Here is a 23,958-nt window from a genome sequence, read left to right on the forward strand (position 1 = left end):
GTACACATAGCCTATATTTAAAAAAATGTTACTTTCATCGTTGCATTGACATTTTTAACTATAATTTTTTACAGTCTAGAGTCTAGCAAACCAAATCTGGTTTAAAAAAATGTAACAAAAACTTAAAGAAGATAAGGAGGTTTGATTTAATTGATATCACGTTGCCATATTTTTTTAACTTCGTCAATTTGTAGCCTATATTCTTAGCCCGCCCTATATTCACACTTTCTGTTTAGCAAATTCCCAAGTAAGAAAAACTAGAAAGTCTGAAACATACCATTCACGTGTCACACGATTCGCTGATTACTCCGCAGCTTATATTGTATTTTTGTGTGAACCTCGTGCGATAGAAAAAAGTAAACATTCCTTAAGGGGTGTGTCAAAGGCTTGGTTACCGATTTATTTTCATTCAAGAGCAAACGGAAACTACGACAAATATTCATAACGATTCAGCAATAACACTAGTTACCATTTGTGAAAATATTTTAAAGAATATGCATAATATTAAAAGTATAGGATAATAAAGTTCATGCAAAACCATCTATTGCAATTAGTCTATGGTTTTGAACAATAAGTTACATTATCCAACGACTGTTTTACTCATTTTAAAAGTAATCTCTTGTTTATTTTATCTTGTGTGGGTACGCGTGAATACTAGGCGCTGTTCATGTGGCATAGTAATAGACCGAAGTGTGATGCAACGCTCTATCACCGAAACAACAAGTCAGGAGCAAAAAGTTTATTTCGCAATTTATTTTTAAATGCTTCAGGCTAGTAGATGTTTTATCTAGAAGTTTTGGATTTGATTAAAGGTTGGTTCACACTAGACGCGTCTGGCGTTAACGTAAAACGTTTTTTTAAAAACTCTTTCGGTTGCGGAAAGTTAAAATATTTCAACTTTGACGCTTTCGGTTAGAAGCAAGGAAATTTGCCGTTAACGCTGGCAACGCGTTATGTGTGAACTGGACGACGCTAGCGCTTGACGCCAGAAGCAAAACGCGTCTAGTGTAAACCAGCCTTAAGGCATTTTACATGAACCTTTCTTCTGTTAAAAACTAATTATAATTTTTCGTTAGTGAATACAGTGGTATGTAATTTAACTTTTATTGATAACTTTGCAATTAACACATAATCAAGACCAATGACGGAAATGGAAGAAATAGGCAAGTACATTGAAGGTCAAAATTCGAAAGAAGCAGATCAGGTGAATATAAACAGTTGACACAGTCCAATGATGTCGCACATGACAGGTGCACACTCGAGATTTCTTGAGCCAAATTCGTGCACACCTAAATTAGTAAATTTTACAAAACGACCAAGTTGTTTTAGGATTCCAAAACCTCGAAACCTCAGATGTGCATAAAAACCTTGATTGCGCCTGCACACTTAAATATTTGGCACGAGATCTGGAAGAAAAAGCGTCAAAATATGCAAATTTTGCAGTAATGCTGTGATATAAAATAAAATATTACAGAATTCCGTTTGCATTACACTTCTGTATATATAGATCTGAATTTATTAAATCAAATATATTTGTTTTGTGTATATTTCTAAAGATGTATGCTTCTTTAACAGGGTGTTGAGCAAAGCACAGGAAGTTTTAAACTAAAGCGCACCATTACTGTGATGAATGGTGTTGGGATCATTGTTGGTAAGAAAAATAAGCATTCAGCTAGTCCTTTGTTGTTTTAAGTGTTGTCATTTGCACTTTGATTGATTTAATAAAAAAATTAATCTGCTTTAAGGAAACATCATTGGATCCGGTATCTTTGTATCACCTAAGGGTGTGTTGCAAAATACTGGTTCTGCTGGACTTGCATTAATAGTATGGGCTATTTGTGGAGTTTTGTCGACTATTGGTGCACTCTGCTATGCAGAATTGGGGACAACCATCGTTGAGTCTGGTGGAGATTATGCTTATATACTGCAGATCTTTGGTTCCCTACTTGCATTTTTAAGGTAGGTTGTAGATTTATTTTCAATATGAAAAGTAGGTTAAATTTTGTCATGTTTTTTTATTTCCATTTTTTGTTTAAATAACCCTTGTCAAACCTTAAACTACTTTTTAGGTTGTGGATTGCTGTTCTTATTATTTATCCCACGAACCAAGCTGTTATTGCTCTCACTTTTGCCAACTATATAGCTTTTCCATTTTTTGAAACTTGTGATTCACCGGACACTGCTGTGAGAATGTTGGCAGGAATTTGCTTATGTGAGTAATTGTTTGCCATTGTGGTTTATTAATTATAAAAATCTAATATAGAAGTAGTATAACACATTATCACATTGATGTAAAGTAATAACAATTAGTAACCTAATTACTAGGCATGTTAAAAAGTAGAATCCCAGGGGATTCTAGAATATTAGGTTTTGAATCTAAAATAGAGAATCCAATTTTAGGGGCTTGGAAAAGGAAGGGGGTGGGGCATTTGAAGCAGTTGTGTAAACCGTAATTCCCAACTTCATAAAGAACAAAACAAAATTGTAAAACATAATAGAAATTGTTGCCAAAATTTAATATGTTGTATATAAAGTAAGTGGAATACACAACACAATGAACTCTTCAGCAATTCATAACATTGTTATGTGTCAGTTGTACTTTACTACAAACATGATCTGTTGTGCAGTCAAATAGTGTGTTGCAAACAATACAAAATGACTATTGCTTGTAATGTGTAACTAATCCGTGACAATTACGATGTGCTTAACATTGCTGAATATTGGCAGAAGGTTGAACTTTAGTAACCCCTTAGCACATTTTTTTCAAGACCAGTGCGATGCACCACGGATTGTATCTTTTGCAACTTAACACATTTAAGGAACTTGCTTCTAACTCTGTACGTGGCATTACATGTTAGTCCCCCTTCTAAGCTAGTAATTGATAGTGTTTCGCCACAGAACCAGACCTTTAACTTGCCATTTGTGTATGTACAATTAAGCGCTACCATTCATGGTAAAAAATAAATTATAGGGTTTCAAATTACCAGATATAAACGGCAGAATTGTATACAAACCAAATTTGGTTTGAAATCTAAGGATCTAATATTCTACTTACAACATCTAGTAATTGCACATTTATACTATAAAGTTGACTTGTGAAAATTTATGCCTTTAAATTCTGTTTCAGTAATCCTGACTTGGGTAAATTGTAAGAGCGTAAAGCTGGCAACTACCGTCCAAGATGCTTTTACTGGGGCAAAATTACTTGCACTTTTGGTGATTATAGTGGCTGGCTTTGTCCAAATTTTTAAAGGTATTTCAACCATTTTCTTAGGCAAACCTTTGTAAGCCGTTATGTTAAATATGTTAATTTGTTTTGTAGTATGTTTCATTTTTAATGCTTGGATGCTAAACATTGTATACAGTAGTTAAGAATTATTAAATTACAAAATATACTATGTGATACAATTTATTTAATATAGAAGGTCATAATACTTTACTAATTGAAACTGTCTATTAAGGGGATGCACCTGCTCTGTTGCCTTCACAGTCTATGATACCAATTAAAGACCATCCAAGTGCTGCTCAGATTGCAGTGGCTGCATACCAAGGTTTCTTTGCTTATGCTGGGTGGTAAGCAGTTAACGAACACATTTAAATACATCAGGCTAAGATAATATGCTTTTGAAATCTTTGCATGACATTATCACAATATGTATTGAAAGTAAATGCAGTTGATTTGCTGCATGTTTGTTTGTCCTAAATAATAACATGCTGGGTTCATACTTATGTGTCACAGCTTATAACTTATTTTTTAAGAAAATTGTTATCTTTGTTAATTATCAGAGGAGAAATAAGAGAACAAAAGTTTAAAGTACAGCTTCTATGTGAAAACCACCATGGTGCATATTTTTCTGAAAAAAAAAATCACTGTTCTTTAAATGGCATTATAAGTAGCAAATTACACAAGATGCCTTTCGAGAGGCTTCCAAAAATCAGTCAGCCTAAACAGGATTGTAGTTGTTTTTCTAGCTCGGCCTTGCTTACACTGCAATCCTGATCAGGCTGACTGATTTCGGTAAGCCGCTCCAAAGGCATTGTGTGTATTATATATGGGTGTCGTTATCGTTGGCCAGTACTCAGAAGGGCTTGATAACAGAATACACATTGTGTATGTGCATGTTTTTATTAAATATTTGCACCATAAGCAACATTTTTTTACACTATTCTTCTGCCCTTGTAAGTCAATATTGTCTGTTTATAACAAATGAAATTTTACTTTGCCTTGTCATGTAACTGCCCCACACTATATTAAAAGTAGTCAATTTTTGTTGATCTACTGCCATCCACGTATTAAAAAGCCCGAAAAATGTTTAACTAAAGTTGGTGATACAAGTAATGGCGGGCATCCAACCTGAAAAACACATGTTTTGTCATTTAATTCCTTATTTTTTAAGGTCCATGTCATACATTCATATAAATCCAAACGGTACACAGCTAAAAACTAACTGTGTTTCTTTGTAGGTAGTTTACCCTAATCCTAAAACCTACTGCAGCCTGATAAAAAAGGCTAAAATAAGCAATAAACTTTCAAAAGGGATTTTCAGAGGAGATGCGAAACTAATCACATTTTGCCTAGTTATAGTAGGCAGACTTGGACAACTAGATTTATTTTAGATTTTTAAAATTACATTAGAATTAGAAATAGAGCAAATTATAGTTTTTCTAAATTAAACCGAATTCTTCCAAAATAAAATTATACTAATTAACCTAGAATTACATTTAAATACTCACGATGACTTTGATTTAAATCGCAATTTATTCTTATAAGAATGAGAATGGTAAATATTTGTGTGCTAATTTTATGTTTTAGTCGTTCCGCCAAAAGGATAATAATTTAAATTCTTTGTTTCGACTGGGAGACTAAAATTGTCGTTGGACAAAGTAGTTTGTTTGGTAAAACCCAAATTAAATTAGAATTGAAATTATAACACACAAGAAATTCAAAAATTAAATTAGAATGAGAATTAGTCACATTTTGCCCTAATTAATTGAATTAGAAAACTATACTTATTTAATTATTCAACTCTGATAGTAGGTGATTTGACAGATAACTACAGCCAAATAGTTTTACCTAATTTGTATCCGTTAACATTATTAGTAAAAAAGATTACCATGTAAATAAAAAGAGACCAACCTAGTATTGTTTTAATATATTTGTTTGTTTGACTAACAAAATAAGTGTTTTTTTATATAAAATTAAATTTTGACTACATTTTTATTGCAGGAACTATTTAAACTTCGTCACTGAGGAAATGATAAATCCGTACAGGTATGAAGAAAATTAAGTTCTTCAATGATTTTATTTCTTATGCATCTTACTGCCTATCTTCTTTCACCATTTATTCTTATAAGTTTTAAGTAAATCAAAGTGTAAAAATAATAATGTAATATGTTGGAATTTAGCCATGAATCGCATCCTGTGATATCAACCAAAATATTTTTAGATGCTTACATATTCGAGTGCGCGTTACATATACATCACGATACAATGCACGCGTTACCATACATTGCACTAGCATGTATACAAGTCTGTAAAGTAGTGAGAGATGTTCTTCTCCTTCCACGGCCGCCAGCTCAGCTCGTAGACGCGCTGTTGCAGAGATTATTTAATTGATCGCGCCTCGCGCTCTCTGCTAGATGCTTTATACAAAACAATACATGTGTGGTGGTAGACATTAATATATCATCTTTATTCATAAAAATGGAAACCAATGCTATTTTTGGTCAGATAAAATGTGTAGCCAAAATCACCTGGTCCGTGAGAAATTAGCGCACTGCGAAGCCAAAAGGTCTGTGACAGTTGGGGCATCTAACAATCAAAAGGTCTGACTTCTAGATCTTGAAGGTATGAACAATGCACTATTGACTAATAGGACCTTTAGGAAAACCCCCAAGCATACAAAAATGAAAATATTGGCTGAATGTTCACATTAATAAAAAACTGGGAGATTAAATTTGATAATACTTGACCCACCCGAACCCTATCCTAAATAGTATGGTTGACATATTAATTATTTAAACGCTGCGCTGGGGAGTAACCCTCAGGTGGACATGAAATACTTTTTTCACAAATTTTTTTATTAGGTCCAAAAGCGTTTATAAAATTATTAAATCAACAAACATTATTTAGGTTAGGGTGCGGTTAGTTTTTTTAATTCAGATAGGTGAAGTATCAAGTATTATTAAATTTGATATTCCCGCAGATTTGCTAAATCTAATAAGTTCATTGCACCGACCTCATGGTTTAGAAGTCAGACTTTTTTCCCTTTCAAACAGAAACAGTTGCCCAATCATGATATGTTTGAGTTTACCTTATTGTGTTATTCAATTTTAAAATGGTGTTTTAGTGTTGAGTTCACGTTTATCCGGTGATAACATTTTCATACTACTCGCTCGCTTTTTAGGAATTTGCCTAAGGCCATTCTAATCTCGATGCCCTTGGTCACCATTGTATACCTTCTGGCTAACATCGCATACTTTGCGGCAATGTCCCCGGCTGATCTTCTAGCCTCCAACGCAGTCGCCGTGGTAAGTTATATTTTGCACTTTACTTCGAGAAACGCTCATAGCTATAGTCGTCGGCAGCCCATTTCGTAAACAGGACCCAGTGGTGATTGAATTTATGTTAGACTTTATTAAAGATAACATTTTGTTGTCTTAGACTCTGGGCAATCGCCTTCTCGGTGTAATGGCTTGGGTCATGCCCATCTCGGTCGCGCTGTCTACTTTTGGAGGAGTTAACGGATCCTTGCTCGTTTCGTCAAGGTAATCGTTTTATACAAGGGTTTTTCATTTACATATGCATTCGAAAACCTTTTCGTCGCATAGACAACATTATACTTTTCTTAATGTGGGTATTATTAGTCTTTGGACTTGGTCGTCCGTTTAATTAATCTATGGAAATGTTTATCAACCTTTTGGCGTCGCTACCCAAAATTGGGTTGCTGTTCGATTTGATTGCTTCGCCGACTGGTGTAATTTTAGATGAATTGACTTGTTAAGATTTCGGCTGACTTGCGGAATCAATATGAATACACGGGGATTTCCCTTTCACAAGTGATATCGTTAATTACATAAACTTTTTGATAATTGTACTGTAATCTGATAAAAATAATGTTTTTTGGTGTTCGCAGATGCTTTTTTGTGGGCGCTCGACATGGCCACATGCCAGAATCTTTGGCACTGATTAACATGAAGAACATAACGCCCGTGCCCGCTCTTATATTCACTGTAAGTTTAATAAACTGCTCTGTAGCACTTTTATTGAACCTGAAATTAATAAATACTTATAGGGATTCGCATTCAACAGATTACTATTAATCGCGTTTTTTGATTATCAGGAAGAGTTTCCAAACTATTTATTGACTGAATAGGTGCCTAACGGCTAACGCTAAACTGGTGTTTTACTAATGCATAGATGTTATGGTAAGTTTTAACAGCTACACTAATGCCATACGCTGTTTTTACCAGTTTTAATATTCATAATGTTCAACACACAATCGTTTACACGAAATTTAAAATTTACGCCACCCCTTGTTTTGTGATATCCGTCGAAATGCTGTCGCCGTCATTACATGTGTACTTTAAGTCTTCTCAGTCTTAACTAAATGAAATTTTAACCAGTGTGCACTGAGCCTTCTCATGCTGGTCACAAGCGATATGTACGCTCTCATCAATTACGTTGGGTTTGCTAACTGGGTGTGGTACGGAGTGGCGATCGCCGGACAGATCTACTGGCGATTCAAGTACCCGGATCTTAAACGACCGATCAAGGTGACTTGATTGAAAGTCTACTGAGCAAATTTAAAAGACCCCAGTCGATTTAATACATAGTTTTTATCTAGAATCTAGACGCATTATTACAATTTTCTATTCACCCTACTATGATGGTGAATATTGTAACCGCCTTGATTTACATACAAACTTTTAAATAGTATGTTGCACAATTTAAATAAAATTATGTAACTTTATTTCATTTCTAAACACTAAATATATATTTTAAATAGCTAATTATTTTAGTTACGATCTCTTCAAAAGAATGTAAGGTATTGCTATCTTAAGCCATTAACATGCCAGCTTCCCATTGCAGATCAACATCGTTTTTCCGATTTTCTTCTGCATTGTTTGCGCCTTCATTCTCACCCTTGCATTTGTGTCGGCACCGGTTGAGTCTCTCATCGGTACGGCGATAACCCTTACTGGGATCCCTGTTTACCTAATCTTTATCCACTGGGAGAATTATCATCCCGCCTGGTTTAAGGAAATAAAATGTAAGTTTTATTTTTGGTTTCGACAAATAAAGTCACTATCACTCGTCCAGAAATACATATATTTGGTACGTTATTTATACCAGTAAAGCACGGATTTTGATCTGTTAATTGGATGACAGACAGTAATACAAATGTGTCGGATAGTGTTTTTGTATTTGTCACTGTTTGTTAGTAGATTTATACACGATAATTTAACTCAGTTCACAATCATATTAATATTTGTTCCAGCGGACCTTACGAAGTTTGTGCAGAAGATCTGCCTGGCAATGCCCCAAGATCGCCACGTTGATTAAATGTTATACTTATCCATGTCACAAACCTTAAGGATGATCGCTTTTGTGCTTGCAGTTTAGTCCGGCCATATGTTACTCTTATTTGTAGGCGGTATACACTGGACTGTTGCTTTCTTTCTATTCCCAACACTGATGTACACTTCTATTGCAACTGATTCGTTTTAAATGAGTTTTGGCTTTTGCATGCAACCAACAAATAAAACGTTTTTCATAAAACTTTTAAACGTTGCCCTTTAAGACTCCGGTTTGAATCATGATTTAAAAACATGTACATGAAATAAAACAACTACGTCAAGCAGTGATTTTAAATGTATGTTCTAGTCTAGGTTTTTTACAGCCATAATGCTGAACCTGGAATCATCTGTTTTTGTGTCTTATCGTTGATGCTTGGCGATACCTTCGAATGCCAAAGTTCGCATAGAACTATGTATTGTACAACAATAAAATTGAATAACTAATTTTGCACTATTTGATCACAAGTTCTGTTTATACAATATATAAAGTGTAAATCTATGAAACCTAAACTAAAAAAATCTGTTCGCTGCTAAATTTTACCACTTAAATTTATTTGTTTTGTTTATTTATATCTGTTTTGTATAGCATGTCATTTTCTGTCTTTTGTTATGTTTCATTTGGTGGATAGATATATTTCAAAATAATATTTATAACAGTAAGATTATCATACCTTTACCTATCCTTCATTAATCCACCTGCTGTAAACTTGACACATTTATTGTTACACAATTTTTATTTTGTATTTAAATACTAATCTTACGTGCGTTATCTATATTTGTTGTGCAAACTTTGTGCAAAACGCTCATTAGATGTTGCAGTTATTGTCGTTTTAAAATTTAAAGTTACAATTTTGGGATTAATGTACCACCGGACAGATACAAGATGAGAGTTGTGCGATTTGCATAGTAGGGGTACAGCAGTACGCGCAAAATTAGCATTACTGGCAAATATTTAGCGTGTTGGCAGTCGCAACTTTGTTAGGAAGTCCTTGCACTAATGTGAACGTAAAATAATTTCTTTACCGATTCTGGTCTCGCGTATAAACGTAAATTTGTTTAAGTTTTATCAACATTTCTTGGGGTTTGTTCAGTTTGTATAAAAGTGTTGACTAATCTGTAACAAATGTGCACAGCTTCAAACTGCAAAAACTTTTTATACTGAGTCGGAGTCACAGTCCACTATTTAGGTGACGGCCAATTTGTACCTATACTTTCTCGCACGTTGCGCAATATAATTCCTATTTCGCTTTACTCCATTTACACAACATACACGGTATACACCGACTTTTGACTTGTTTATGTCTTATCTATCTGACGTTGTTTTCGAAAGCATGAGTATGATTTGTTCTGTATTTATTTGATGCTATGTTTATATGTATTATTTAACAGCGCTAAAGTGGTAAAATAGCACACGCTTTTATAGCATCTAAATAGTTGTTGAATATAAATAAATACCAGTCCGTAGGTTACAAATCTCTCGGATTTTAATAGTTTTATATAATTTGTACCTGCGCCGTTATGTTGAAATACTGCACAATGCACATCTATATTGTTTAGACTGGCATTAAATAATTTTAGGCGAATTGTTTTTTTGTGTTTTTTGCCCGCTTTGTGTGTAAGTGTTGAATTTCGTATTTCAGCAGCTTTAGCTTGTGGTTAAAGGGTGCCTCTTGCTTATTTTTTAATTTTAGTGATCGTTTTACAAACTGATTGCAAAACGTTAGACAATAAATGAAACCACTTGAAACAATCGTGTTGTATTATAGATAACAAGAAAAAGGGATAAAAGTAAAACATTATAATTATTTTCTCTTCCCATAAATGTAAAGCCACCAAAACCTTATTCTGTGAGGGGCCCAAGTTCAATCATGTTCAACAAATAACCAGACGGGTCTAATATCAAGTCTTTTAATAACGAAGTCAAAACCCAGGTTATCTCCCATTAATGTTTTACACTTATTAAGGCAGGAAGTCGAACCGGAACTTATGAACCGGTTTGGCCATTTTTTTGCTAACCGTTTTTTGTAAGATTTTTTTTTAACTGAACCGTATATTTTGAAAAAACCTAAACCGAACTCGAACCTGTCAAGAAAGCGGTTCACTCCGGCATGACGTCACAACTTGTACTTTACAGAGTCAAGTTATCCCATGTTCGAAATTTTATGAAAAAACATGAATATTCATTAAATAAAACGTTGATTTTTTAGATATTTTAATAATGAACTGCCTGTTTTTTGTTAATACGTCGCGAACTTAGATTAAATACGCGTTACAATCCATTAATAATTATTCTCTACATTTTTTAGGTGTAACGCATGTCATATTTTATCCGAACCGGAAATAATAATTAATTGTCTCTTTGTGGATGCTCCACAACAGTGAGTCAAATCATTACAATGCTTACAAGGTTTAAATGTAATTATAAAAAAAATGAAAACCATGTGTATAAAAACGATTCGTTTTCGCTCTTAGGCCAGCAAGCAAAAAATATACAATTTGCATCAGAAAGTTTTTTTCAGTTGTAAAATTGTTACTCCGGCAAAATTTTAGTCCCAACCTTTCGAACACCTATTCAGGAAATCTTCTTCAGGGCAATATTATTGCAACAATAGGAGGGGAATACATGCCAGACAAATCATAAAGTAAAAACACAATGGACCACGTTCTAAATCACGATGCGTGAAAACAACATAAACACCCGGTAACCGAACAATGCGAAAAATCGAGGCTGCAGCTTTCTAAAGCACGCTACTTCACAGAAAATGATATGCCGGGGCAAGAAAAGTCTCTTGCTTAATGTTGATTGTATTGTCGTGCTCATGTATCGCCCATGATTCCAGAAACACCCGGCGATGGTAGTCCATCTCGCGAGTCACAATACATGAACATTCAAAGTCGATGTTATGACTTTGGCTGGTCACATAAGCTGTTATAGTAGATTTGACCAAAGCGCGAAAGTAATTTACTTAGTTGAAACTAAAACACAAAACGTCTAGTTTGTAGGGCATGGCCTTGTGCTCCCCTGGATCCGTCCCTGTTTCTGGTATACTTATTAAGCAACATAGTAAAATGTTTTGTGAAATCACTCGAATGTGATAAAATATTTTGGTCACACTACCGAACGTGGTAAGGAATTCTAAACGAATTACTAGACCTAATACAAAACGCAAACAAATAATATAGGGCTCCAAAGATTAGGTGGTACTTACTATTTACGCGACTCTAGGCAGTCAGGGCTAAGCTTTACGAAAAGTTAAAGCGCGCATGAAAGCGAAAAGTGTCTATAACGTTGAATGTAAAATGCCTGTGCGGTAGGATAAGTTAACATACGGCGTGTGTGTATAGCCACATTCAGTTCGCCTTACTTAAATATACTATAAAGGAGACTGGGAATACTGCGTGTGCTGGAATACATCGGACACGCCGATTTACGATACAATAGGACAGGGGTTCTTAAACTTTTTTTACCGCGGACCCCTAATTTTATTTGCTTGGCGTGAACCCCGGTGATAGAAAATTTTCAAAATGACGTCATAAATTGACGTCACAATAAAATATGCCGATATTTCATAACTCATTGTCACAATACAAATAGACTTTCAGAAATATGCTAATGATTTAAGTAAAATGAAGTCTAAATACATTAAGTGGTCAAACGTTTTATTTTTAATTAAACCCCTTTCTTTGAAAAATTGATTACATCTTAAATATACACTAAAATTTTAATTTGGCCATTATGGACCCCCTAAAATCAGTTCACGAACCCCAAGGGTCCATGGGGGGGGGATGGGTTTGCAAGAAGGACGCGAAAGGTTTTCCGAGAAAAGATTTATTTATTAATATTATTTCGACCTGATGCAACATAATTTAAGGTAACTTTATAATAGGGCTACCATATTTTCAGCACCCAAAAAGAGGACATTTTTTGCCGGTAAGTAAAACGAAAGTAGAGTTTTTACGTTTTTGAATTTGATCATGTTTTACATTTTCTTGGTAGTTACAGGCAAAAGTTACAAAAACAAAGCAAAAGCAACAATTACAAATCATATTTCTTTTTCAGATTCAGCCCATGAATACTTTGCGGTTTCCTTAACTTTTACCAATAAGGAATGATCATTTTTAACAAAATCGTGAAATTGAGTACACGAAATATCATTGAAATTATATACAACCGTCAAGATGCTCGAAACTGATCCAACTAATAGGCTGTCTCTTTCTTTGCACTATTGTTGTTGCATCAAAGAAAAAATGCGTTCAACATTTGCACTACGAATTTTAACAGTTCGCTTGCTGGAATGCTGGAAATATTCTGTCTATTTTTCATGTGCAATCATTTTACAAAATGCAGTTGCATCTTTATTAATGGGCATTTTTACATGTGAGGTTCTGTTGCCATTTTTCTGGCGCAATGTTTGCAATAACAATCAAGAAGGTATATGGCTGGTGGGGCAATATGTTGGAAAACTTTTTTTAAACCAGCAATTCAGCATGTTTCATGGCTTCAGTATTTTTTGGAAATAAACACAACGTCTCGCCTAAAAGACTTGTTGAAAGTATAACCAACTACCTCGAAATGCGAAACAAATAGGACATTTGGGCATTTTTGAGCGTCCTCGGAGGCCATTCACTTTTCTTGAGAAAAGAGGACAAATCCTCCTAAAAGAGGACATAAGGTAGGTCTACTTTATGAACTCTCTCCTTGATATTAAAACTATTTTTGAAACCTATGTTACGATTGGGTATAACTATACAGCAATAGTTTTTAAACTTTAAACCAAAGTGAGTTTTATTCATAAGCTCGAAAACCATGAAAAATCATTCTAAATCTATTTTTTGTTATTATTAAAGTAAATTTGTCTAAAAGCCAAAGCACAATTGACAGGTTTCATTTTTTAAATATGCCATTAACAGCCCTCAATGTTCTCTGATCCGCTCTTTCAAGGGGGTAGAATTTTCAGGACTTTGTCCTCCTTAAGATATTTTAGGAAGGCAGTTAAACCACAAAATCATGGGATAAGTGAATGTACCTAGTCAAATTATCGGCGACTTCGGCGCGTTTAATCGTGAATCGCTTTCTTTTTCCAAAATCGGTTTTAAGGTGACAAAAGGTTTATATAGGTGATTTTATGAATTGGGCACATGCATATGAAAAGACGAATGAATGGCTTGCACCGAAATCATGTAAAAAGTTAGCACAAAGTTAAAAAAATGGAGCTATGCGTTTATATGCTCAAACAGCAAACATTTCGTTATATCTACATAATTAGGCAAAACTTTCCGGTTTGGTTGGAAACGGCTTCGTTTCCTTGAAAAAGCCCATAATAATGACGTCATTTGCTGGTATCAAATCAGGACGCGTTTACCTTCTTTTTGTGATTTTGGTATCGGATTAAAATGTGTATTGCAGATTACTATAGTCACCATGCAGGAAGTTTTCCTTTACGGTAGTCTTGTCGCAGAAAATTTTGTCTGACAACTTATTTCAATCTCGCTATTGGGGTCTTTTCGATTGGGTAACCGCTGCTGTAGATCGATTTAAAACAGTTAAAACGGCCGAATCCTTCACGTTTCGAGGTACAAGGGTGAGAAATCGCAATGAGCCAGTCACGCACTTATCGCCATACCCACCATCTCGTTATGAATCTATGGCGGCGCTGTTGGAATAAATACCTGGCAATCTGCAACACAACAACCATATAAAATTTGAGTGATGAAAACAGCAATATAATCAAATCGCTTGAATTTTTTTATACTGTTACAATCGAATGGCGCTTTTAGTCTTTGTTAAAGAACAGTGAACTGTCACTCATCACCAGACCGTCGGTTTTTATCCTCACCATATCTTTATTTCGGATTGGCTTTGACCTGTAAAACAGTTAAAAAAAAGTTGTAGCAAAATATTTTACATCAGGATTTTGGCTTTATAATAGAAATGACTTGGATAACTGTAACCACGCGGTGTACCAATGCACCAAAGTGCTGCTTCTGCAAACTGCGACATTAAAACGATTAAATTAAGTTTTTATCAAGGTACCTAATCCGTTAAATTTATTGAATATGTTTAGTACATAATAATGACTTAAAAATCACAGTTGTTGGCTTACAACTATACCTGAAGACCAGTCGACGCCCCGTGCATCTATAGGTGCCAGCGTTCGCTCTTTCTTGTGCTCGTTTCGACCTTTCTTCTTGGCGTTGTCGTTGAATTGCCAACTTCTCTTCGCGAAGTACCAAGCGTCGTTGCTGATTTGTTTGAAAACGTTAGTTTGACGTTAACGCCTTTAAATCACTATGCGTTTGTTAATTACGTCGTATAAAATGAAAGTATAAGTCACTAAGCGTTACACCTGACAGGTACACTATGCGTTTGTTAATTACGTCGTGTAAAATGAAACTATAAATCACTAAACGTTACACGTGACAGCTAAAAGAAGATAAAAAGTTTTGACCATGTTATATTCGTTTGTTTATTACAGAGTTTATATAACATGTCTAGCCTTCATCTTTGATTGTAAAGGAAATTTTGGATTTACGGATTCACAGTATTATTTTACCTTTAAAGTTTATATGCATTATGCTGTCGGTTTTGTAAGGCGAGGCCATGCCCTCGAATTTTAAAATGTGAACTTGTTTATGGATTTTTTTAACGAGTCATCCACATTTACTTTAGGCTAAATGTTGATTGCACATTTGCGCGTGAGTATGGCCGTGAACAGAAGGTTTCTCAAGAGTACTTATATCAGCCATCTCTGACATTTTCATGACCCCCAAACAAAAATCTTAGTACAAGTTTTATCGTCTGGGTAATTTTACGATAGTCGCCAAATTAGTTGGATTTTAAATGTTTTTACCAATATACAGCAAACATAATGTCTATGGCAGCGCTTTTCAACCAGTGCGCCATGGAAGGTTGCCAGGTGCGCCGCGAGCAGGACCGGATTAAGGTTTTCATGGACCTGGGGCTGTAGGGCATTCAGAGGTATATTGGTCGTTTTTATTATGTTCATGTTCCAACCAGAATTAACATGAAATACGATTTTTTATTCACTTGTCAAATAGATTCATTTAACTTGTTTTCTCACTTTATATAAAGCGAAGCCGTTATTAATTTTTATTGCTGTCTATTTTTTTCCAAAATCTCGAGAAGAGCTAATTAAGGAATGCAACCTATTTTGGTCCATAGACGAACGCATTTGGTTCAGCACTCTTTTAAGGACTGAAAGAGCGTTCGCCTGAACAATTAGTAATCATCAGACAAAGATGCATCCTTAATACCACAGATACGTTAGAAAACGCATACATTAACTTATTTTTATTAATAAATCTAAACATTTGAGCTCCTTTGCTACTTTCGACATAAAATTGGCGTTCTTTTAGCAGTGCAGAAAAATGAATCAACATTTTAGGCAGTGATTCTTCCTGATCATCTGGGTAATACTGAAACAAGGTTATTTCTTGAAATTTCCTCAGTAATGACAGACACTTAAAATTGTACCTCTTTATCAAATTTTTGATATCGGGTCTTTAATGTCTAAACAAAATCAATAGACCCTGAAGCAAATTTGTCGCCTTATTTAAAGTCATTTTGCTACTATGCAGTGTCGGACTAGTTCTAGGCCTATGAGACCTTCCTTTACGAATTTTTGATGAAGGTGAATAGCACAGCAAATCGCGTACAGAAGAAGATCGAAATCTTCTAAATAAGACGAAAATCTGTCGGAATACGTCCTATATTTATTCGAATAGGCCTAAATATCTAAAATAGTTGCTGAAACTGTAGGTATAGGGTATGGGACGATCGGGGGCCGTCGGTCAGGCATCCGCCGTTTTGCTTTGGACGCCAGTTTGACCGGTGCCTTTAAGGCTTCGCTGTTTTAGCACCGAATTTTTTATTTTGTTTTGGGTTAATGTTGGGCAATACTGGGAATATGAAATGTTTTAGGGTTATTAGGGAAGTTAGTGATGTAGCCTACTTAGGGGTGGGGTTTGGGGTTAGGTAAAGTGTTGTTTATAGGCCGGATTCTGACCTATAGGTCTTATTGCAATACAGACGGTAATACTACTATAAGGTATTAGTCCTATTTTGGTCTTATGGCTGGAGTCCGTGGTGATATCTCTAGAACAGCGGTTCCAAAACTTTTCTAAAAACTTTGCTTGGTCGCGAACGATTCGCTTACAACGGGTAGTACAGTAGCCTAATACTAGATGATTTGTGATGCTACAAAAGACATCATAAAACACGCTATATGATCGAATAATAAAGTATAACTAAAGACAATAATGATGGCAGACTAATGTTTAAAAACTTAAAGACTAATTCTCCTTGCGGACCCTCTGAAACTGCTGTACGGACCCCAGTTTGGGAACCGCTGCTCTACAATATAACTTTTTATACAAAGATAACATCTTTTGGTCTTATTAAATTGTTAGCGGTGGACCTATTTTTTTGGTGGGCCTGGGGCTGCAGCCCCCTCAGCCCCCGCCTTAATCCGCCCCTGGCCGCGAGAAAAAGGAAAAATATTGTGTTATGTGAAACATGTATTTTTTACTTTTCTATTAAGCTTAGCCCATTGATTCCACAGTCCTTTTAAGTAAAAAACACAATAATACATTTAAAGCAACAGCATCTAAGTCAGATAATCTGTAATACCATGGTATTAAGACCACCGACATAATTAAGCCAACTTCGCAGTAATAACCACAACAGATAATATCTAAACTAGTCTAGATAAGACCTAAACCTGTCGAAATAAGTCCAAAATTAATCGGAAAAATACCTAAATGGACAACATAACGTCCTAGACCTAGACTTTAGGGAAAGGGTATGGGATGATTGGGCGCCGCTGATTTGGCCCTATATTTTATGCCCATGTTTGGGCTTATGGGCAGGTAGTTTGTGGTGTTAGCAGTTGGGTTAGGGATGAAAATATTAGGGGAGTTAGTGATAGTTATATGTGGGGCTTTACATAAAACATTGTATAGGCATTATTTTGACAATTTAGGTCTGATTTTGTTTCGTCATTATTACGACTATTATGTATTAGTCCCATTTTCGCTTTATTCCTAACTGTCTTTCATTCCGAAATTGCTGTTGTTCTTATTTTAGTTTCAAGGCTAGAGTCTCTTTAAAGATATGCTACTATAAAGCCTATATACCAAAAAGTTGCAAAGCAATTTAAGACAAATACCGGTAGGCTACATCTCAAAAATTTCGCGATCGCTTCGCTCGCAATGTGCGGGTCTTTTAAAATATCTATAGGTGCGCCACAAACTAAAAAAGGTTAAGAAAGACAGGTCTATGGGGTAAAAGCATTAACAGGACTACATTTTAAACTATAAACTTTGATGTAGTTTTCGTTAAGCCTAAATATAAATTCCACACCTTGTCTTTCCTTTTCTGAATCTCTTTTACCGCTTCCGGAGGAAATGATTCAACTTCATCAAGAAGTTCATCCATCCTATTCTCGATACACGTCAGCATCACAAGCCCGTCCATATTTACGACAAGACGTCCCAAGACGTTTTTGTATACCTGTCGCCAAAGTTAAACTGCCACCGGTTAGAAAAACAAATAAATCTCCCCCAAAGTATTGTCATTTTAAGCTCACTTTTGTCTTTTTAACAAAGGCAGTGGTAACTACTTTTTGTGTGAAGCTACATACATACGTTACTATGATTTACCTTAGCAACTTGACTTTTGATGCGATCTATTGCCTGGTCACCGTTTTCGTATACTCCTTCTTCTAGTATTTGACACATTACTTGCAGTTGATCGCACCTTGTGTCACATTCTTCGATAAACATTTCCATACGACTCACCTGGTAGGTAAGGACTTCCAACTCTTTGTCCATGTGCTCTTTCGTACGTCGATAAGATTGCTAGAAAATCACATATTAATTTACAAATATATATGAAAATAATCTATTTTAAATATTAAAAACATATTATTTTGTCGTTTTATAAAAAAATATTAAAACAGTAAAGTGGACCAAATCGACTGATACTGAACATACAGATATTCCTCAATCAATGTAATTAATATAAAAAAAATCTCTTAAATTAAAAAGCAAAGCACGCTACCTTGATTTCATCAACCGATTCCTCAGAGTTTTGAAAATGGTAAATTAATTTAAGAATTTCTTTTTCCATATCATGAATTATGTCAATCAGAAACATTGGATTTTCCAAGATGTAGCCAATTTCACTAAAAACTTACAAAAAAGTTATTACTTATTATCAGAAATAAATCAAAATTTTCTTTAAAAAAAAATGTAAAAACTCCTGAATCCAAATGGTAAAAAACAAAAATTCTGGTTGGAGTTTTTACGATCCAACTAGGTAAAAAACACTTAGTAACCGAAAATTATTCTGTTTAGATGTTAAGAAAAATATAATTGAATCCTCTATAATTGTACTATCTGTGGGATATTAGTTCTTTTCTGACCTAATTACGCACAAACTTAATACCAGTAAGTGAGTCTGAGGTAGGATCCCACTCTTCTGGGTACTTAGTTTTTGACACACAGAATTTGCTATCTTGTTTCTCGGCATTTTCAACAGAATGCTTTGTTGCGATTATCTCCTTTTGAAGCTTCTCTCTGTAAATAATGTGATTATGAAACGCGTAATGCTAATATCCTAACGGGGTAAAAATTAAAGAGTTATTTTAAAGACATTAAGGCGCTCTTTGATTTTTGCACATAGAAAGCAACACAAAAACAAAATAAAACGTTACGCTATCCAAAGTATATTTTCAAAGAGCGCCGAAATAAGTATGGGGGAAAAATACAATAATACTTGACCCACCCAAACCCAAACGCTAACTTGCTCCATAACCCAATTAATGTTAACAAGCTTTCTACATGCCAAAATCCAAGAGCGCCAAATTTATTTGTATCGACCTAAACCAGCGTTGTACAGAAAACACCAATACAAATCACAGGTCAATACACTGCTTAAGTGGTCACCGAACTAAGGCACGTGAAGTTAATTTTGTCGGCCTGCATTTTGTTTCAAATATAAAGTTAAAACGCAGTTGAATATGTAATTCAACAATAAATTTCGATATAAAATTAAACCAAACGATAATTTCATACTACTTTTTACAGTTTTCTTTTATTGTGGTATTTCCCGAGTTAGTAATGTATTTTCCGAGTTAGTAATGTTCGACATAAGATTTAACATATGGCCAGAAAGCGTCTATCCTTACATATATCAGGCCATATATCTCAGACATTACAGTTATCTGGACCTTTATAAAAAAAAGTAAGCTGGCCCCTGCACTAATCAAGACAAGTCTTAGTCTTGATAAAACAGATTTAATCTTTCTGCTTAGTTTTCATACTTGAGTGTTGATTTACGCATTGTAGAGGTTTGTTTAGTCAAGCTATTTCTGCCAAACTTATTTTGCTTCTTCGCTTTTATATTGTCCATTCTCTTTTTATCCCACTCGTCGCTCATCATAAGATCACTGTCCTTAGTTGTTAAATTGTGGTGTACTTGCATAAGGAATTCTTTATAGCTAGACATAAATTGCTTATAAAACTGATATATAATTTAATTTTAAGCAGATATATCATATACATTATGAAAATTAGATATTGAAACCTCTTAAAATCAGCGAAACTGTCTGTTCAAAGAACAAAGCACAGTAATAACAATTTGTGTAGGAACAAACCTCTGCCATTCTTACCTTAAATAATCTAACAACTGCTCATCCTGTTTGGACAAATTAGCCTTCATTGCGGCTACTTTTGCTTGATATCGTCTCGTTTCTGCTATCTAACGGGATGTATAAAGTACCAAATTATTGGACTCGGCCAATTTAAAAAAAATCGGCAAATTTATGAGATAATTTGACGTGTAAAATATTTATCGCCTGTAAGGCATCAATAGAAAAGCTTGACGTTCAATGGAACCTTTTTTACCAGTGGTGGAATTTGATCTGATTAACAACCGGTTTGCTATCTTACCAACATTTGTGAAACTGAATATTTGTACGGGTATTAAAAATGACAACATTTGAGGAATAATTTTATTCACTGCAATAATCGATATACTTCCAAATAGACAGTTCATTGTTATTATGTGAAGCGCTAGTTTAAATAATTCAGATGATTTAACTGCACCAATTCCACGTCAGGAACGGAACCACGATTTTATTTTATTTAAATTACTTACTTTTCATTGAAAAAAAAACACGTTACGAGTTGGACACAAAAAACACATATTGCTTATTTATATTTCTAGAGTTTATTAATTTACATGGCACAACACGACATAATGTTGGCAGCGCCTCAAAAAACACTATAAAATAAAACAAAGATGCTCCCGAATTATTCGGTTAAAATTAACAACAAGTGGTGATTCGCGTTGAAGTGATTATTCAGCATAATTTATCTACCTAAAAAAAGTTGGCCAGTAAACGGTTTTACGACCTTTTTTAATTTTAAAAGGCGGTTCGCGTACTTAGGAAGTGATATGGAGTCCAAGTAAATGTTTCCTATGGATTTACGGACATTGCAAACAAAACATTATGAATGCCTTAAAAAATATGTAAAATGTTACTTGTATCTGAAATTTACTTTTTCAAATTTGGTTCTAGTCTCTTTTTCCGCCCCCTTCATGGCGTCCACAGCAGCTTGATCTGTTGCTTTGAGAAAATCGTCAAATAGAACAGCATCATTATGCAATCGTGCAGCGATCTCATTGATCTGTAAACATAACAAATATCATTCGAACTTGTCATTTGGGTAAGCGATTAAAAGTTAAAAGCATTAAAAGTTTTATTTAAACCTAGATATAAATGAAATATTTTAACTAAAGACATTTTATGTTAACAACCAATGTTTGAATCGTTTAGTGGAAATTCGGTAACTTATATCTCGCTTCGGTCACCTTTTTCTCCTCAGACTCCTCTTTGGCTTTGTACGCCGCGATCTTGTTGCGCTTGGTCCGAATTGAGTAGTTGACGAGAAACATCTCGCGCTTGCGTTGTACGAGTTCATGGGTAAACTCGCGCTCGACGTGCCGCACGCGACACATTTTGGAAGTCTGTGCGATCGCCTCGCTTAAGTGTGTCCTCTTGATTGCTGCCAACTCGTCCTAAACTAACAACGTGCTAAATAAAGGCTTGACACTTTGTGCTGTTAACATTTTGTAAACAAGAAAACAAAATACATTTTATGTATAGTTGATGTGAATCCCTACTATTGGTTTGTTTCGAATGCCTATTTTGCAAATAACCACGACATTGCCTTGTATGTTTGTATTTCAAAATGTGTTGAAACTGTTAGGTCCAACCTCGGTGGTTTCTTCGTCCATGTCCTTAAACATTTGTTTGATGGCGGGCAATGTCGGGCCAACATTTCGCGATGTGAATGTATGTTTCTCATGCACCTTTTTCGTTCGTTCGGACCTGCGTTGTTCTTTTAAACGTTGCTTTTCTCTCTGTGGATTTACAGTTTTTAATTTGGTTGTGTTATAGAAATCCGCCTTGACAAATTTCTAAGCGAGGAACAACTTAATGTGGACTTAACGAAGCAAATACGTTCATTTGTTGCTAAAACGAAAAACAAGGTTATATACCGTACTTCGGAAAGAAAGTTGAACACAGGCCGCGTTATCTTACATAGTTTTTTTTTGACATTTTTATCAATTATATTATTACTTTGCTATTTATAGTTATTTTACTTTACTTATAGGAACTTACGATGTCAGTATAGGCGAAATATATATTCATTTAAAAATGATTGATTCTGGTTTTACTCTATTTTTAAGTTGTATTGTTAATATACGCGTAAGGGGAACAATAATCGGCAAACAGAAACCTTCTGCCAATTGTTTTGGATTCCATAAACGCTTATATATCTCACATATTGGTAGTAACAAATCAAGTTAACAAGCTATTGAACAATAAAGGGTATAGTAAATAAAAGTTTAGCAAAAACTAAAATGTATAGGCCTACTGTTTTGGCATTGAGAACAACAAATTTAATCTTTGCACGAAAATAGCAAATGCAAAAAACAAATTCTACTCCTATATGGGTAATGATTCTTAACAAAAAACCTTATAACAAAGCAAAAGGGTTGCAGTCATCATTTTTAAAAGTGTTCTATAAAGTCAATTTTGAGGTCTATAGGCTACTTAGAGTGTTGTTTGGGAAACAGACAGTGTTGTGAACAAGTCATTTTGAAATAACTTAAGTCCAAGTCAAGTCTTTTTGAATAGATAACAAGTCAAGTTTCAGTCCAAGTCATCGGTTGCGCAAGTCAAGTCCCAGTCAAGTCATAATTAGAGCAAGTTAACTTCAAGTCACGTCCTTGTCGTAAAAATAAAACGTTGAACTATTGAAATTTTTAATCTCGTACGATTATGAGCAATAACTGAACTAAAAAATGAGAAAAACGCAACTTATAGCAAGCAAATTGTTTTATGTGCAAACATTTGGATAAATAGCTCAATTTTATTAAAAAAAGACTTACAGAAAGCATTTCAATTCAATTTAAGTAATTTGCCCGAAAGACTTAAGTCAGGTCAAGTCATTTGCCCGAAAGACTTAAGTCAAGCCAAGTCATTTCGCCCAAATGACTTAAGTCAAGTCAAGTCATTTGAAAACAGTGACTTAAGTGCACTCGAGTCAAGTCATTGACTTAAGTCATTACAACACTGGAAACAGAAAATAATTAAATTAATCCCAATTTTATCATCGGTAAGTAACTTCTCAGGACCTTTCCTAAGATGCACCAACACCTTAGGAGTCAAGTTGCTGAGAAAAAGCATAAATTACTAGTACATTAATCAGGAAGCAATAAGAATTTTTTAATTTAGAAAAAATCCTTCATAACATATTTTCATGTTCCTTTTGTTATTTCGTCATTTACCTTAAAATTTATAAATTTATTCTAAGTAAACTTATTTCAAACTAAAAAATACAATTTATTAAAACTGTTTGCTCGCCTTAATTTACAAAACAAATGTTTTAGGGTCTGAACTGTGGATCTTGCTTGTAATAATAAGAGAAACATATACGTTTTAAAGAACGGTACCTGACACTGGTTAATCCAGTTCTCCTTGTTAAGAGTTCTAAAAGGATTTGTACTCCATCGCTTGTTCACCTTCATATTACTTATCGGTGGAAGTTTCAGCGTCTGTATTTAAGCAGATGTTGAAAAAAACGCTATTTTTAAGAAATGTCCCTCTGTGTCACTAAAGACTGAGTCACTGATGGCCATAGAAACATACAAATATGTCTTTGTGACACTATTAAGGCCTTTAAAAGCGTGCCTGCTAATTATGCGGAGATAATTAATTCTTATTTATCAGTTTCCATAAGCCTATTGGAGATTTTGTTTTCCTTAATAGAGTTTGTAGATCG

At 34.6% G+C, this 23,958-nt stretch overlaps 2 protein-coding genes across 2 annotated transcripts; one reads left to right on the plus strand and one right to left on the minus strand.

The window, feature by feature from the left end:
• The first annotated feature begins 1,074 nt into the window (after positions 1–1,074).
• LOC146160433 (large neutral amino acids transporter small subunit 2-like) lies at positions 1,075–10,321 on the plus strand. Its single transcript, XM_083386150.1, has 13 exons — positions 1,075–1,204; positions 1,576–1,651; positions 1,746–1,959; positions 2,070–2,212; positions 3,128–3,253; positions 3,462–3,573; positions 5,228–5,272; positions 6,408–6,531; positions 6,665–6,768; positions 7,137–7,233; positions 7,627–7,776; positions 8,093–8,273; positions 8,502–10,321. Exons 1-13 carry the CDS (start codon positions 1,142–1,144, stop codon positions 8,564–8,566), a joined length of 1,500 nt encoding a protein of 499 aa, XP_083242276.1. The 5' UTR covers positions 1,075–1,141; the 3' UTR covers positions 8,567–10,321.
• A 4,026-nt stretch (positions 10,322–14,347) lies between these two features.
• LOC146160434 (cilia- and flagella-associated protein 100-like) lies at positions 14,348–23,704 on the minus strand. Its single transcript, XM_083384945.1, has 12 exons — positions 23,630–23,704; positions 21,884–22,030; positions 21,479–21,685; positions 21,166–21,294; positions 20,274–20,362; positions 19,983–20,102; positions 19,049–19,179; positions 18,662–18,792; positions 18,262–18,459; positions 17,963–18,112; positions 14,693–14,823; positions 14,348–14,445 (listed from the first exon to the last, which is right to left on the minus strand). Exons 1-12 carry the CDS (start codon positions 23,702–23,704, stop codon positions 14,355–14,357), a joined length of 1,599 nt encoding a protein of 532 aa, XP_083241071.1. The 3' UTR covers positions 14,348–14,354.
• Positions 23,705–23,958: the final 254 nt, after the last annotated feature.

Source organism: Ascidiella aspersa, chromosome 3 (genome assembly GCF_963924565.1).
Source record: "Ascidiella aspersa chromosome 3, kaAscAspe10.2, whole genome shotgun sequence".
Lineage (NCBI taxonomy): Eukaryota > Metazoa > Chordata > Ascidiacea > Phlebobranchia > Ascidiidae > Ascidiella > Ascidiella aspersa.